General features: G+C 44.8%; 1 protein-coding gene across 31 annotated transcripts in view; it reads right to left on the reverse strand.

The window, feature by feature from the left end:
* Positions 1-313: 313 nt before the first annotated feature.
* The window catches only part of ELN (elastin), an 85419-nt gene continuing 71395 nt past the window's right edge, over positions 314-14337 (reverse strand). For 18 of the 31 annotated variants that reach the window (XM_088152384.1, XM_088152373.1, XM_088152369.1 and 15 more), the window contains 10 exons: positions 12762-13043; positions 10135-10197; positions 8945-9169; positions 8748-8795; positions 7962-8000; positions 6661-6741; positions 3730-3768; positions 3016-3039; positions 2867-2914; positions 314-1125 (listed from right to left, as the gene is read on the reverse strand). In XM_088152384.1, coding sequence (XP_088008510.1) covers positions 1100-1125; positions 2867-2914; positions 3016-3039; positions 3730-3768; positions 6661-6741; positions 7962-8000; positions 8748-8795; positions 8945-9169; positions 10135-10197; positions 12762-13043 — 875 coding nt within the window. In that variant the 3' untranslated portion in view covers positions 314-1099. The remainder of the gene's footprint in view (positions 1126-2866; positions 2915-3015; positions 3040-3729; positions 3769-6660; positions 6742-7961; positions 8001-8747; positions 8796-8944; positions 9170-10134; positions 10198-12761; positions 13044-14337) is intronic. The other 13 variants (XM_088152377.1, XM_088152391.1, XM_088152387.1 and 10 more) reach the window with 8 other exon arrangements.

Here is a 14337-nt window from a genome sequence, read left to right on the forward strand (position 1 = left end):
AGGATATGAATAGCCTTGCACTGTTAACTGGGGTGGAAAACAAGGAGAGAAGGGCTTAATATTTCCAATAGCAGCTACACACTTGAATGTAATTTATAAAAAAGTCAGCTATATGTAACAAACAAATGTTACATTAGGAGTGTCAGGTGGTTTTTGCTTCGCTTAAGGCCAAGGGCAAAACATAGCCTCAGAGTTGCTCCAGTTGATTTCTGCAGTCTGCTATTAAGGGTATTGGGAAACTGGGTCCAGATCTGATCAGGTGGGCCGATTTGGAAAACATACCTTTTCTGAAAATAAGTACGAGAGAGCGAGGTTACCTTTAAAACATTATTTATTAGTCAGGTTTTATTTATTTTATTTTTTGGAAAGCAGTTACTGTTCTTCTTTATAAAAAGTGTCCCATCCCAGTTACATCAAAGTGATTAAACATGAAGATGTGGAGCAGGTCGGCTGGTCATGTACAGGGGTCCCTGGCCAGCCCGTTCATTGGGAGCTGGACAATGTGATGCCGGCGCCCACGTTAGGTATGCTGGACGCTGTGGCCTGGCCGTGCTAATCCACCCGGGCCTGGCAGCCAGCAGAAGCTGCAGGATTAAAGCTAATCCCATTGGCACTGACAGCTTGGCCTGAGCTGCTCCCCCCCATACGGAGGCAGTGTGTTGGGGGAAGGGAAGAATGGCCTGGCAAGGGGCTCACGGCAAAACTAGGGGCGTCCCCCCACACACACTTAGATCCAAAGAGGAGCCTGCAGAGAGAGACCAGGGAAGAAGCAGGGCCAACTGGCCGGCGGCTCCTGTCCCCCCGCTTGTAGGCGCAGGGCTCAGGAGCGGGTTAAAGTGCTCAGGCCGCCCCCTCTGAAAGCAGCCCTCCTAGGCTGCAGCACCAAAGGGCCCCAGGGAGCTGAAGGCAGGGATGCTCCCCGGGGGATGGTTGTAGCACCAATGAGAGGGAGGGGGGCCGGCCGGGGGTGGCAAGGCACGGGGCTGTGTTGGCAGCGGTGGTGGTGGAATCTCTGCTTTTCTCGGGGGTGGGGGGGTACATTCGAGACCAGGCAGTAGCACCAAAGTTCATGAGGTGAATGGTAGGCCGTTGGTCTGGGCTACTTCCTCTTCCGGCCGACTCCTCCTGCAATCCGAAGAGAGAGACAGAATGACCAAGCAGTCCAGCAGGTGGTTGACGGGTGCCGAGGGGGCTTGCCAACCTGGAACTGGGCCCAGGGATTTCTCACCTGGCTCAGTGGATGCAATATGCTTAACCAGGTCAGTTAGAGACCTAGTTATTTTATTTGGACATATTCCTCTTTCAGGAGAAGAGAATATCTATAGCTCAGGGCTGAACCGAGGCGTTCTTGGTGCTCTCCGAGCGTGGTTGTTGGCTTGAAGACGTTTCATTACCCAACTTGGTAACATCGTCAGTGCCACAGCCAAACAACCAACCAAGCTCAGAGCACCAAGAACTCCACATGGTCAGCTTCAGTAGCATCAACGCTCTTTTTTGTGCATGAGGGTTAAGTTAACTGATGATTCAGTGCAAAATAAGTTGAGCCTGTAAATATGGACTTTAAGTAGCAAAAAACATTAGGCACAAATTGGAAGTTTGGTGTGGGATTTTGGTGCTGGAACCTGTAATAGACAGCTTTTATGACACAGGATAGCACCTGATGGAGTCTGGGCTTGGGAGCTAAGCAGGGTCAAACCATACTGGGATGGAAGGCCATCAAGAAGCCTGAGGGTTTGTAAGCTACGCTGGGAAGTTCATATAACATGGAAGAAGGCAGTGGCACATCCCGTCCCTATTGCTGTTAAGAAAACTGGATGTGACTATGAAGGCCTCAAGAGCTGAGCTGAACTCAAAGGAGACTTTACTGCAAAAAGAACCTCCCTAATAATTATACAGTATAAAAATAAAAGTGGAACTCTGAGGAGAGAAAGCTTGGTGGGGCCCCATTTTCCATCACTGGGGCACGCAGTCCTTTGGTGGTTTGGGGGCTGCACTGTGAGAAAGTCTGAGGGGTCAGGCTCTGGCATGATGATGCTAAATAGCTACAGTCAGGCCACGCAGGTGAACAGCATTGACATTTTCCATTTTTTCCTGTATTTCGGAGACAAGTTTGGAAGTTTTCCATGTCTTTGTTTTAAACAGTTTATTTAACAGTTACACTAAAGCTTCTGTGGCCTAAAAATGGCAAGCAGTTGTGCCACCAGTTTTTGGCAATTGTAGTTGGGGGGAGCACAAAAAGGGGGATGGAAGCTGTTTGTGCTGCTGTGGTTACCTACCCTTGTCATACTCCCTGTGTGACCAAGGACATCAAGACTGTCCTGGTCAGATATACAAGAGCTGATACAGAATAATCTCTGAAAGAAGCCCAAATTTGTCCTTCAGACCAGGTCAAACCCAGTTCTTTGCTTTGCCGTTTCCTCTCTCCTGACTACTGGTCTCATCTCAGGCCCAAAGGATCGCAGTCTGGATCTCGCTGATCCAAGGAAAATGATCCTCCTCCTCCTCCCACCAGCCACTCCTGGGCCTCTACTGAGGAACTCCAACAACTGCCTTCACTAGTCCAGATGAGGATTACTGTTTTGGGAACAGGGTGTAGGCCGGGCTCAGGCGCTTTCCAACTCCCTGGATAGGAGCACCAAATCCATCCTGCTGGGATCAGGCCACCCAATCATCTTCCCTGACATCCTGTTTCTGATCGGAAGATTCTTGGACTGCCCTGTGGAGGGCGTGTTGGGCATTAGTTTCCTCTTTTCAACTCAGATCTAATCCTCGGAGGCAGAGTATCCCTGAGCATGGAGGTTTTGGAAGCAAGACAGAAACAGTAGCTTTCAATCAAGTTATCTTTCCAGGCCGTGGGGCCACTTACTTTTGTAGCCAAGTGCCCCCAGGACTCCATAGGGCTTGGGGGGTTTACCTGTGTAGAGGAGAAAAGGGGGGTCATTCAAGGCTGGTTAACTAGTTAACTTCTTCTGGACTATCCTTTGCCCCTCTCCTCCCCCAAAGTACTGCTCTTACCTCCATAGCCAGGTACGCCTCCACCTGTGATCCCAAATCAGAGAGAAAAAAACCTTGTTAGCATTGTCATAACCCCTCTTAGCCGACCCTCCTTCCCCCTTCCCGCTATGCTAAGAATCCCTCAGAGAAAATGAGCCCCTCTAAAGCATTTCTTTGTGGTTGGGTTCATGCATTGCAATAAGCCTTCATTTGCTTAACCATGATTTAAAAGCAAATGGCTGGTTTGTACAACATGCAAAGCCAAAATCAGAGAAACCACAACATACTCGATTAAAATGAAGCTGAGTAGTTTCTGGCTCTGTGAATTGTGGGAATGCAACCATTTCTGTGGGGTGAACTAGCCATGGGTTTCCAGGGGGGAAGCATGTGATATGAACACAGCAATTGTTTCATTAACTCAGGTTTAAAGTATTGTGAGAACTTGGCCATTACGCTTTGAGTGTTGTGTCAGGCCGCTCTATTTTCTTTATTAACAACTCCTAATGTTTCCCTCTTAGTTCAGTGAGAACTACAAGGATTTTGAAGGGGCATTGCTCTGTTAATAACAAAAATGATTGCTACTGAGATAGCACACCCACTGAGTGAAAACCACCCTTTGCCAGTTGTTGCCCTCAGGACACAGACACGCTACACTGGCCTGTCAAAAACTTTTAGCCTGCAGCCTCTTCCTGCATTTGGGTCTGCAAGACCTGAGCCTTTCCACCCCCAACATACCTGGGTAAATGGGAGATAATCCAAAACCAGGGCCATTTGCTGCAATAGAGGGGAAGAGGTGGAAGAGAGCATGAAAAGACTTTGAAGGGACAAGCAAAAAGAAAGCTTGATTCACAGAGTTAAATGAAGTATGGGGGGATAGAGGCAGCCAATGATTTTGCACGTACGTGAAGAGGATTCTTGTTATTAGAGTACCAAAAGGCAGCATTCATACAATGCACTGAAAACTAGCCAGCCGTGTTTTAGCCTTGTGTGCTGGTCGTATCCTTCCATGCGGTTAGTTTATACTACAGTTGTTTACTGTGATTCCAAAAGCTTGGGTTAATTGAGTAAATCATGGTTAAGCTAAACTGATGATTTTTTTTTAATCTGTTAAGTCGTGTCCGATTCTCAGAGACTGCCTGGACAAGTCCCTGCAGTTTTCTTGGCAGGTTTTTCAGAAGTGGTTTGCCACTGCCTCCTTCCTAGGGCTGAGGGAAAGTGACTGGCCCCAGGTCACCCAGCTGGCTTTGTGCCTAGGCGGGACTAGAACTTTGGTCTCCCAGTTTGCAGCCTGATGTAACCACTACACCAAACTGGCTCTCAAAAAAAAAAAAATCCTATGGATAAGCACATGCAAACCCAGCTTGTATGCCTCCTGACATCTTGGTGGAGGAGTTTTTCAGCCCATTCAGGGGCCCAGCATCATGCAAGTGCACATGTGGACCTGCCCACAGAAGTGAAATGTCAAAGCTTCAGGTCCCACCATCTAGCTTTCTGTAGAACATTGACTCTTGAATTCAGTTCCACTGAATCTATACAGCTCTCTGTCATATCATTTTATATAAACCTGTAGAGGTCCCCCCCCCCCCCCCGTCAAAAGGAAGAAAGAAAAAGGGAAATGCAGGAGTTTGCTTGTTCTTAAGGAAACAGTACACAAGATAATCCACTGTGTTGGAACAAAAGTGTGGGAAGTTGGTAAGAAACTGTAGGGTCTCTGAACATGCTCAATCTTTCCATCACCATTGCTGGGAGTCAGGAGAAGTGTTAAAAGTTGTTCAATTCTAGGGTCCTTTTCTGCTTCTATTCTCTGTGTCTCAGAGAACTCAGAGAAATGGCATTTTTCTCCTTGACTATTGGAATAGCAGCCCGCAGAAACAATAAAAAAGACAGGAGTGCCTCTTTAGAAGGGCAGTAGCATGGTGATCATTCATATAATCAACATAAGTATTTTTCCAAATACCCATGCATAGTGGAGTGATTTATCCAGTTATAATATGGTAGGCCGAGGATAATTAGGAATTAGCTATTCTTGCAAAATCTCACATCTTTTGTCAACTTTGAACATGAACAAATTCTCCCGTGAGAAGAAAGTCCTTTATGAGGTTCTTTCATTTTCCATTCTTTGGAGATTGGGAGGCACTTGAGCTCTGAGCCCCCTTCCCCTTCTGCCTTCCATGCTCCCTCCCCTGTTGCTAGAAATCCTATTTTCTTATTATCTGGTTTGGGAGGTTTACCACCAACCCCTGGATACTGTAATCCTGTGCAACAGAATGAGAGAAAAGTGAGTTGTGCCTTATTTCCACTCGGTTAGACTACCATAAGGTGCTCCACTTGGGGCTCTTCTTAAAGAGTGTTCAGAAACTGGTACAAAATGCAGCCGCCCAAATTCTTTTAGGCTTCCAGCTTTGGGAGCACATTATACCAGTTTTGCTAACCCTGCATTGGTTGCCAGTTGGTTTTCAGGTCCAATTTAAGTGCTGAGCTATAAAGCCCTTTATGGCTTGGTGCCTGGGTACCTCCAACTCCCATCAGAATTGGCCCATCCAATTAGATCTGCCAGGGAGAAATTGCCGTAAATCTCACTCTTTCAGGAGATTCAGTGTGTGTGTGTGGGGGGGGGGGGGGGGGTGGAAGATGGTGCTGCTTCTCTGTGGCAGCCCTGACCTGGTGGATTGGCTCTCTCTTTATTGTCTTTTGGAAGTTTTTAAAAACTAAATTGTTTCAGAAAGCTTTCCCTTGATTTGAATGTTGCCATCTTTATTTCTATTTATGCTATTTATAGTTTATGTTGTATGGTATTTCATTTTATTGTGTTTATAGTTGTTTTATTCCTACCCTGGAAGTTTTCGTCTGTATGTGTTCTGTGTAAGCCTATGAGTGTCTCTTTGGATTGCAGTGGCATAGAAATACATTAAATAAGTATAGATATTGTCACCTGAGGCTCAAGACAGAGGTGAGAACTACCTATGAGTGTAATAAGGCTGAAAGGTGATACAGGAGGAAGACATTTCTCCTTCGTTTGCTTAGTAGGATTGTTCTAAATAATTTAGCTGGTTGTAAACTGATTCTGTCAGCACTAGCCAGATTTGACTGGTCTTGGAGGCTGGTTAGTCCTGGTTAGTATATGGATGGGAATCACTTGTAAATACAGTATCAGGGTTGTTCACTTGACTGGAAAATTTAAAAAAAAAAATCCCAACAGAAGGCAGTGGCAAAACCATTTTACTACACTGCTGAGAAAACTGCATGGATATAATCATGAAGAACTGAACTTTTTTAAAACTTTGAATTGGTTGTAGAAGTGTGTTCGGATTAAGCAATTTTTAAGGGAAAAAAAATAATAGCCCATCCTGATCACTCAGATTTCCTTCCTATATCCTGAATTAATATTCTTCCATTTTGCATTACAAGCCACAAAGTTCAAGATTAGTCGGGGATAAGTCTGAGCTTATGATGACCGTAAAATTTATAATAGTATTTAAAATCTAGGGTGTTTCCACAAGTCCCTACTTACTTTAAAAGAAAACGGTGGACAAAGTTTAACAGGTACATTCTCATATTCCATTTTTGAAAAGATTGGACTGAGTTTCAGGATGATACAGATTTGGGTATAACTCCCACACTGATTTGTCCTCCCCCCTGCATCCCACTGGAAGCATCTTTGCCCACCAGGTATCAGACCTCCAACTCCAGCACCACCTCCAAGACCGGCTCCTCCCAGTCCAGGGACACCATATCCTCCTCCAATGCCTGTTTTAAAAAAATCTCCATCAGAAACAAACCACAAAGCTAGTTGAAATGAAATATGGAACATTTGATTTTTGTGCTGATTAGATACTTCTAAGCACATTTGAATTCACCACGAAGGATCTTCAAGGGAATCCATGTTATCTTTCTGTGCAAAAAGGGATAGCGGATTTAAACCGCATTCAGAATTGCAAAATGCTCAGTTTAAATCTTGTTGAATTAATCCAGAACTGAACATAATTTGTTTAGCATTTACTGTATATGATCTGAAGAAGCCTACTAGAGGACACAGTACTAAAAGGGAGAAATTTTGCTGACCCTTCAGATGATTTGGATTAAAATCCCCATGTAGCCCACCCAGTAGAGCCAAAGGCAAGGACTTGTGGACACTGTAGTCCAAAATATCAAAGGGCTCTGGGTTAGGCCTTATGGGGTCAATATAACACTGTAAGCTAATGGGTGTGAAATTAACATTATCAAAGCCCTGTAGAAATCCTGAATGTGCTTAACCCAATTGCTGCTAGCTTTGCACACAGAAAATCCTAAAACCTAGTCTGCAGCATAAGAAAGACTAAGAGGAGCCTCTTTTGGCATTGGCCAGTCCTAATTTAGATAATAGAATACTGGGCCAGCTGATCTAAGAGGAGCTATGGGAAGCCTTGGTGATCCATCCTAGGTGGTCTGAGAAGAGCTACATGCCAGTCTAAGAAAGAAGAGGCAACTTAGTGGTACAAAACAGAAATGCTGAAAACCACAATGAGAGATGATGAAGGCAATGCCAGGAAAGTGATCAAAATTCAAAGTGGCCATCTAAGAACAGAAGCAGGACATTTGGCATTGCCCTTAGTCTGGGAATCTATTCTTCCAAACTAAGGAGCAGGCTTCAAGGACAGAGTTTGATATGGCCTGGTGAACAACATTGGGTCTTGCAGGTCAGATGGCTCAAAGTTCAGCTGGGCTTAGAGAGCATTCTTCAAGTTTGCGGCAACAGAACCTGCCAGTTACATGCCAGAATCTGACTGCTAGGAGCAATCATTCATCATACCCTGGCCAAACACCTTTGTGTTGTATTCTTTAGTCATGTTAAGACAACTTCTCACATTCTGGAGTATGGGAAAAGGAACAAGGCCAGGAAGAATCCAGACCCACCTCCTGTAGCTAAAGACTGAGCCGTAATACCTATGTCAACCCTAGCAGTTCCCTACCCTGGACAACCATCTTACCTGCCACGCCAGTTCCACCCAGTCCAGTTCCTGGGACACCTGTCAAAGACAGGGAGCAAATCTCAATGGTGAATCCATGGCAAGTCTTTTCTCTCCTGCAGGCTGGAGGCTTCCCAGAGGAATTGCAGCTGCATCCACTTTTCCATTTTTTCACTCAAGGAGGTGTCTTGTCCTAGAGCTCACTTTCTCTAATGGTTGTTCTGGGCCCATCCAAGAACTTGCAGAGCAACCGTTAGGGAAGGCGAGGCCTTTGGCCTTGTGGGTCATGGGAGTTGCAGTCCAGCACATTTGGAGGCCTCTAGGTTGGGGAAGACTTTAATGTGCAAGAAGAAAGAGCTATGCAAGAACAGAATGGGTCCCTGGCGTGGCTTCCATTTGTTTCAACAGGGTCTGAGTAGGAGACCTTCCTGCTAGAATGTGCCCAGGGGAATACATTGGTGGATAAGATGTGCCATTTTGGCCAGCCCTGTGCAGTTAATTTATGCAGAAATTGCATAAGTCATAAGTGAGTTTATTCTGATCCAGTCCTGAGAAACAGCGAAAATTCATTTACTCTGCATCATCCCCACACACATTGTGCTCCTCAGCCTTCTCAAAAAAGTTAAATGTGCCACTCACTCCCAAAAGGTTGTTTCTCCCGTTCTGACTGAGCTGAATTTTTTTTCTTTTACACTCTCTCTCTCTCTCACTCTTTCCCTCTTCCTTTCATAGACACATTGGTCTATACCTACTTTGAGGAGCTAACATGTTGAATTACAAGCAGTTTTTTTCATTCTGCAGAGATACCGTATTTAGGTGGTTTGACTCCTGCTTGTCCTCCAATTAGGGGAATGCCTGTAAGATAAGACGAAATAATTCCCATCAGAACCCTTTGCTGGAGATAATTTTTGCCTCTAAAAATGGGAAATTGTGATCTGGCCTGATTCTCTAGGAAATTACTCCTGTCTCAGGAGAATCTGAGGATTACTCAGTGAAGCACAGACCTGCACCAGGAACTCTGCCCCCGGGCACAACGCCGCCTCCAGGAAGGACACCACCTCCAGGCACAACACCGCCTCCAGGAAGGACACCACCTCCAGGAAGGACACCACCTCCAGGCAAAACGCCGCCTCCAGGAAGGACACCACCTCCAGGAAGGACACCACCTCCAGGCACAATGCCACCTCCAGGAAGGACACCACCTCCAGGAAGGACACCTGTTCCACCACCTACAGTAAGTTTGAATTTTTTTTAATTGAGGTGCAGAGAATGTTAAATAAGGGGAAAAGAAAAAAAAATCAAATGTTTCCCATTTTGTGTCCTCATGTCCACTGTTAGGTTTAGATGAGTTCTCGTGGGTGTTCCACTCCTGTTGAATTCCAGTTTAGTAAGGAGAATCTTTAAAAAATCCTAAAATTTCAGCATATCTCCTTTGCTCTTGTTTTTAGTTCCTTTCTGCCTTACCCCTCTGTGTAACCGATTCATACATGAACACTGATATTGTGTAAAGAAACCGCATTTCTCATGCAAGCATATTTCTGAAACCTCTCTTTGTGTTGCCTCATCTGCAGAAGCTCATTCTGACCTGGACATAGGCATATAGGCTGTCACTTGACGCTGTATCATCAGTGGGCTTGATGCTTGGGCAAGCTAGATTTCCCCATCCCTACCCCCCGCCAATGAAATGGTGTCCAGTGAGAGCATGCAACTTTTCCGAGTGGTGTGAGAGAGCTACCCCCACCCCCAAGATAGGCCAGAGCGAGACATACAAAGGAAATGGCTCCAGACAAAAACTAAATTTAATTTACATTTAATTTCAATAAGGTAAAGTAAGTTAATTACAATCACAATTAATAATGTTCCCTACCAGTCACTTCCCTAGCAGTAATAATTCAGTGGCAAATTTGGGGTGGCTCTGGGAACCCCATTCAAAGCTTTCAGAAGCCACATGCAGCCATATAGCCTTAAGGTGTGCACCATCCCTTTATAGGATATCGAAATGAATTCCTAATTTCTGCCCCTGCCCAACTCAGAAATGGCACTATGGAATAAGGGAACCCATAACTGATCTTGGCAATTTGAGGTTTGTCCTGAAAAGGTGCAGAGCCTTTTGTTAAACGGGCTACCAAGAGAGAAAATTTTATTTCCCAAGAAAAAGCTAGCTTAGGCAGGGATGGAGGTAGGTCAGACTCACCATATTTAGCTGCTTTGGCTGCTGCTTTGGCTGCTGCTGCTGCTGCTGCTGCAGACCCAGGTACTAGGAGAAGGAAGGGCAGAAAAATTAAGCAGTCAGAATGGGAGCAAAGTTCAGATCTCTAATATCTCATGAAAGAGATAAAAGCAGGCTTCGTTTGCAGCCCAGCTACCCCTAAAAAGGAACTGCAGGGCTGAGGAGATGGGTGGGCAGGTTATTCCTCTGCCACATTGTTTTCCCAGTTTGACCAGAAGTGATTAATAGATTTTTCTGGCTCTGTTTCCCTTCCCATCCAGCATCATCCAGTGACAGGAGAAAAAAAACAAAACACCCTACTACCAATTGCTTTCCTTATAATTTGACAGGGTGAGCCTCAGTAAATAGGAGCTTTTGCCATTTTTCAAGTTGCCAAAGTGACAAGTTGCCAGTGCAGAGATGCCCTATGCCAGTAACCTGTCATTCTGGCTATTTCTGGTCTACAAGTGTTCTGGAAGACTGCTAGATCTGTGTGCAAAAGTAGCCCATCTAAGAGGTGGTGGGACATCCTTGGATGCAGGACAGAGTGCAAGAGAGCTTATGCAATGCATTGAGAGAGGCCCCTCCTGCTTCATCCTGACCCATCCTCCATTCTACTGACCTGCCAGCTGGGCTGTTTTTGGCAGAGGTCTACCTGTCTTCAGAAGAGGTGTAGATTGAAAGGTTTGTGTGTCTTCCTGTCATTTGGGTACAAAAGGAAAACAAAACAAAACAAAAAAAACCCCATGGCTGCCTTGTTAATTTCACTCCAGCTCCCAAATGTCCCAACTTGATAAGTGGTATAAGACACCAGCAGAAGAAGATGAACAAGGTTTTAAAATTGGAGGAAGAAACATCAGTAGCCCTGCTGATGACACCATTCTGATAGCCAGAAAAGGATCTGCAAGCCCTAGTAATCAGCGTCAATCAGTGCAGTAAAAAAATGGGACTAAGATTAAATATAAAGATCAAACTAATGACAACAGGTAGAACAACCAGCCTTAGAATGGACAATGAAGATATCAAAGTAGTGGATAGCTTCTGCCTTTTTAGGATCAACCATCAACAGTAAAGTAACAAGCACTCAAAAAATACACGGCAGATTAGCACTTGGTAGAGCAGACATGAAGGCCTTGGAAAAGATATTTAGATGCCATGATGTGTCTATACCTATAAAGATCATGCAAGAAATGGTATTCCCTGTGACGTTCTATGGAAATTAAAGTGGGACTTTGAAGAAGGATTGAAAGGGCATTGACTTTTTTGAACTTTGATGATGGAGAAGACTCCTGAGAATACAGTGGGCAGCCAAGAACATAAACAAATGGATCATCAAACAAATCAACCAAGAGTTCTCACTTGAGGCACAAATGACCAGGCTCAAATATCCTACTTTGGATACATTATGGAAAGAACTAGCTCCCTGGAGAAGGCTCTGATTCCAGGAAAGCTGGAAGGAAAGAGAAGAACCAGCAGCCAGGTGGATGTACTCATTTACAGTAGTGATGGGTGAACCATTGGGAGACCTGAAGGACCAGGTTAGGGACAGACTGTCTTGGAGAAAATCTATCTGCGTGGTCATTAAGAGTCAACACTGACTTGATGGCACATAATCAATCAGTCAAATCTGGCAGGGAATAGCTGCAGAAGGCAGCTTCTGAAAGCATCACATGGAGCATTCACAATGGCTTTAGGGTAAGCTAGTGTTGTCCAAACTTGGCCACTTTAAGATGAGTGGACTTCAACTCCCAGAATTCCCCACCCAGCATGGGGAATTCTGGGAGTTGAAGTCCACTCATCTTAAAGTGGCCAAGTTTGGACAACACTGGGGTAAGCAAAATGATATTACCTTCCTCCCAAGTAGTAAAAACAGTAGGAAGCATGGCTATATAAATACACCAGTCAGCAAAAGCAGCAGAGAACCTTTAATGCACTCATTTAGGACAGAACCAGCACTATGGCTCTTTCCCACTTTAAACTGACTGGCAGCCATGGGGTTTTTTTGTTTGTTTGTTTGCTTTGGGCAGACAGGTCTACGGGTCTTTTGAAACACCACTGAACATGTGTTTAATAATAATACTGAAAAAGGTTGAAAACAGTATACAAGCCATATTTCATTGCCAGATTTTTCACTGATGGATCCCTGATATGTTTCCTATAAGCAGTCCCACCCTTCCCTGGATTTCCAGCAGCAGTATTTAAAAATCAAAAGGTAATATGGGATAACATTGCTTTGACTTGCAATATGGGTTGCCAAATGCCACAGCAGCATTTCTGAACAGGAAAACTGAAATGATCTTGGAGGGGGCACCTCAGTTGTGGAATTCCTCACTCTTAAGAGGCTTACTTGGTCCCTCTCCTACTAGCTTTGAGGAGGGTAGGTAAAAAAAAGTTTGCTATTGCAGAAAGTATTTATGCTATTGGGGAACTTGGCGTTTTATTCTTTGCCATTTTTAGTTCAATTTGTAAGGGCATTTCACTGATTTGGCTTAGTTGCCTTGTATTATGAACTGATCAGAAATTCTGCTGTGGTCCAAAAGAAATAGAAATCTATCTGGGAATAATAAAATAAATACACCTGGTAATAAGTGTTGGCATCTAGAACTGCTTACCTCCAACTCCTGGGATTCCTCCAATGCCAGGCACAAGTCCAGTTCCAGCACCAGGCACCAGGCCACCAACGCCAGGGACCAGGCCACCAACTCCACCAATGCCAGGGACCAGGCCGCCAACACCACCAACGCCAGGGACCAGGCCGCCAACACCACCAACGCCAGGGACCAGGCCGCCAACACCACCAACGCCAGGGACCAGGCCGCCAACACCACCAACGCCAGGGACCAGGCCGCCAACCCCTCCTCCAGGCACAAGACCTCTTGCTCCCCCAGCTCCTGCTGGGGCAAAGCAAACATTTTGTTCTGCTCTGTTGTGTAGAACAGTGTTTCTCAACCTTGGCAACTTGAAGATGTATAGATTTCAACTCCCAGAATTCCCTAGCCAGCCAACTCTCAGAATTCCCCATGCTGGCTGGGAAATTCTGGGAGTTTAAAGTCCACACATCTTCAAGTTGCCAAGGTTGAGAAACACTAGTGTAGAAGTTGAAGTTCTCCAAGGAAAATATTCAGTTCAAAACATGAAGCTTCTGTGCTTTGTATTTTCTCCTATGCCATTATCTTTTTTCAGCACGCTTGCAAGTGGCTACTGTGTTCTTATTATAATTGCTTTTCTTTGCCAAATGAGGATGCTGAATGATGCAGCATTTTTCTGCAATTATTTGTCCCCTTAGAATAGTGCTGCTAAATGATGCAGTGTTATTATGGGGAATTGCATATCTGCATGTCTGTGTACTGGAGTGGGTGTTTTGCCCTCCTATCATAGCATCTTATGCAATTTCCCCAGCTCCAGTGGGAAGCCAGGCCGAAGTTGGGCATGTCAACTCCATCCCACACAATGCTTATGATCCTTAGATATAAATCTATTACCTGCCACTTAAATCAATTGTTCTTGCTATTGCCAGAAATTCTACAGTGTAGGCATAAGGCTTTTCAGGTATAGTAGAAGACCGCTGGTGTAGTGATGAAGATTTGGGGCTAGGACTGGGGAGATCCAGGCTCAAGTCCACCAACAGCCATGGGTGATATTGCACCAGTGACTCAAACTAACCTTCTTCATGGGGTTGTTGTTACAGGAATAAAAGGGAGATTCCCATGTAAGCTTCCTTGAGCACTTGGAGAAATGGGGATAAAGATCTTATTGGTCCTAATAGTAATAATAAAAACTACCACCCAAGGAATACCTGTCTACTGGTTTCATCATCTTGCTTTTGCCTTATGGTGAATACCTAACTTTTGAGAAAGGTCTGGTGAATATAACTGCACTTCTATGGCTGTATTCACACAACACACTTATCCCATTTTCTGATATGCTGAACCACAAATTGTAAATTATCAAATGATGATTAGAGAGAACCAAAGCCATGGGGGGGGGGGTGAGAGACAAAAAATCAGAAGGAATTGGGTGGCACCTTTTCTGACTAACACATTTTATTAATAGGCACAAGCTTTCATGAGCATCAGAGGCTCTATGCCTTTGAGAAAGGGTGTTGCAGTTCATAAAAGCTTATGCCTGTTAATAACATTTGTTATTCAGAAAAGGTGCTACCAGATTCCTCCTGATTTTTTCTCACAG

The sequence above is a fragment of the Python bivittatus genome, unplaced genomic scaffold (genome assembly GCF_059951505.1).
Source record: "Python bivittatus isolate LINGU-HERP-01145 unplaced genomic scaffold, Pbiv_v1 ctg000690_np1212, whole genome shotgun sequence".
Taxonomy (NCBI): Eukaryota; Metazoa; Chordata; class Lepidosauria; order Squamata; family Pythonidae; genus Python; species Python bivittatus.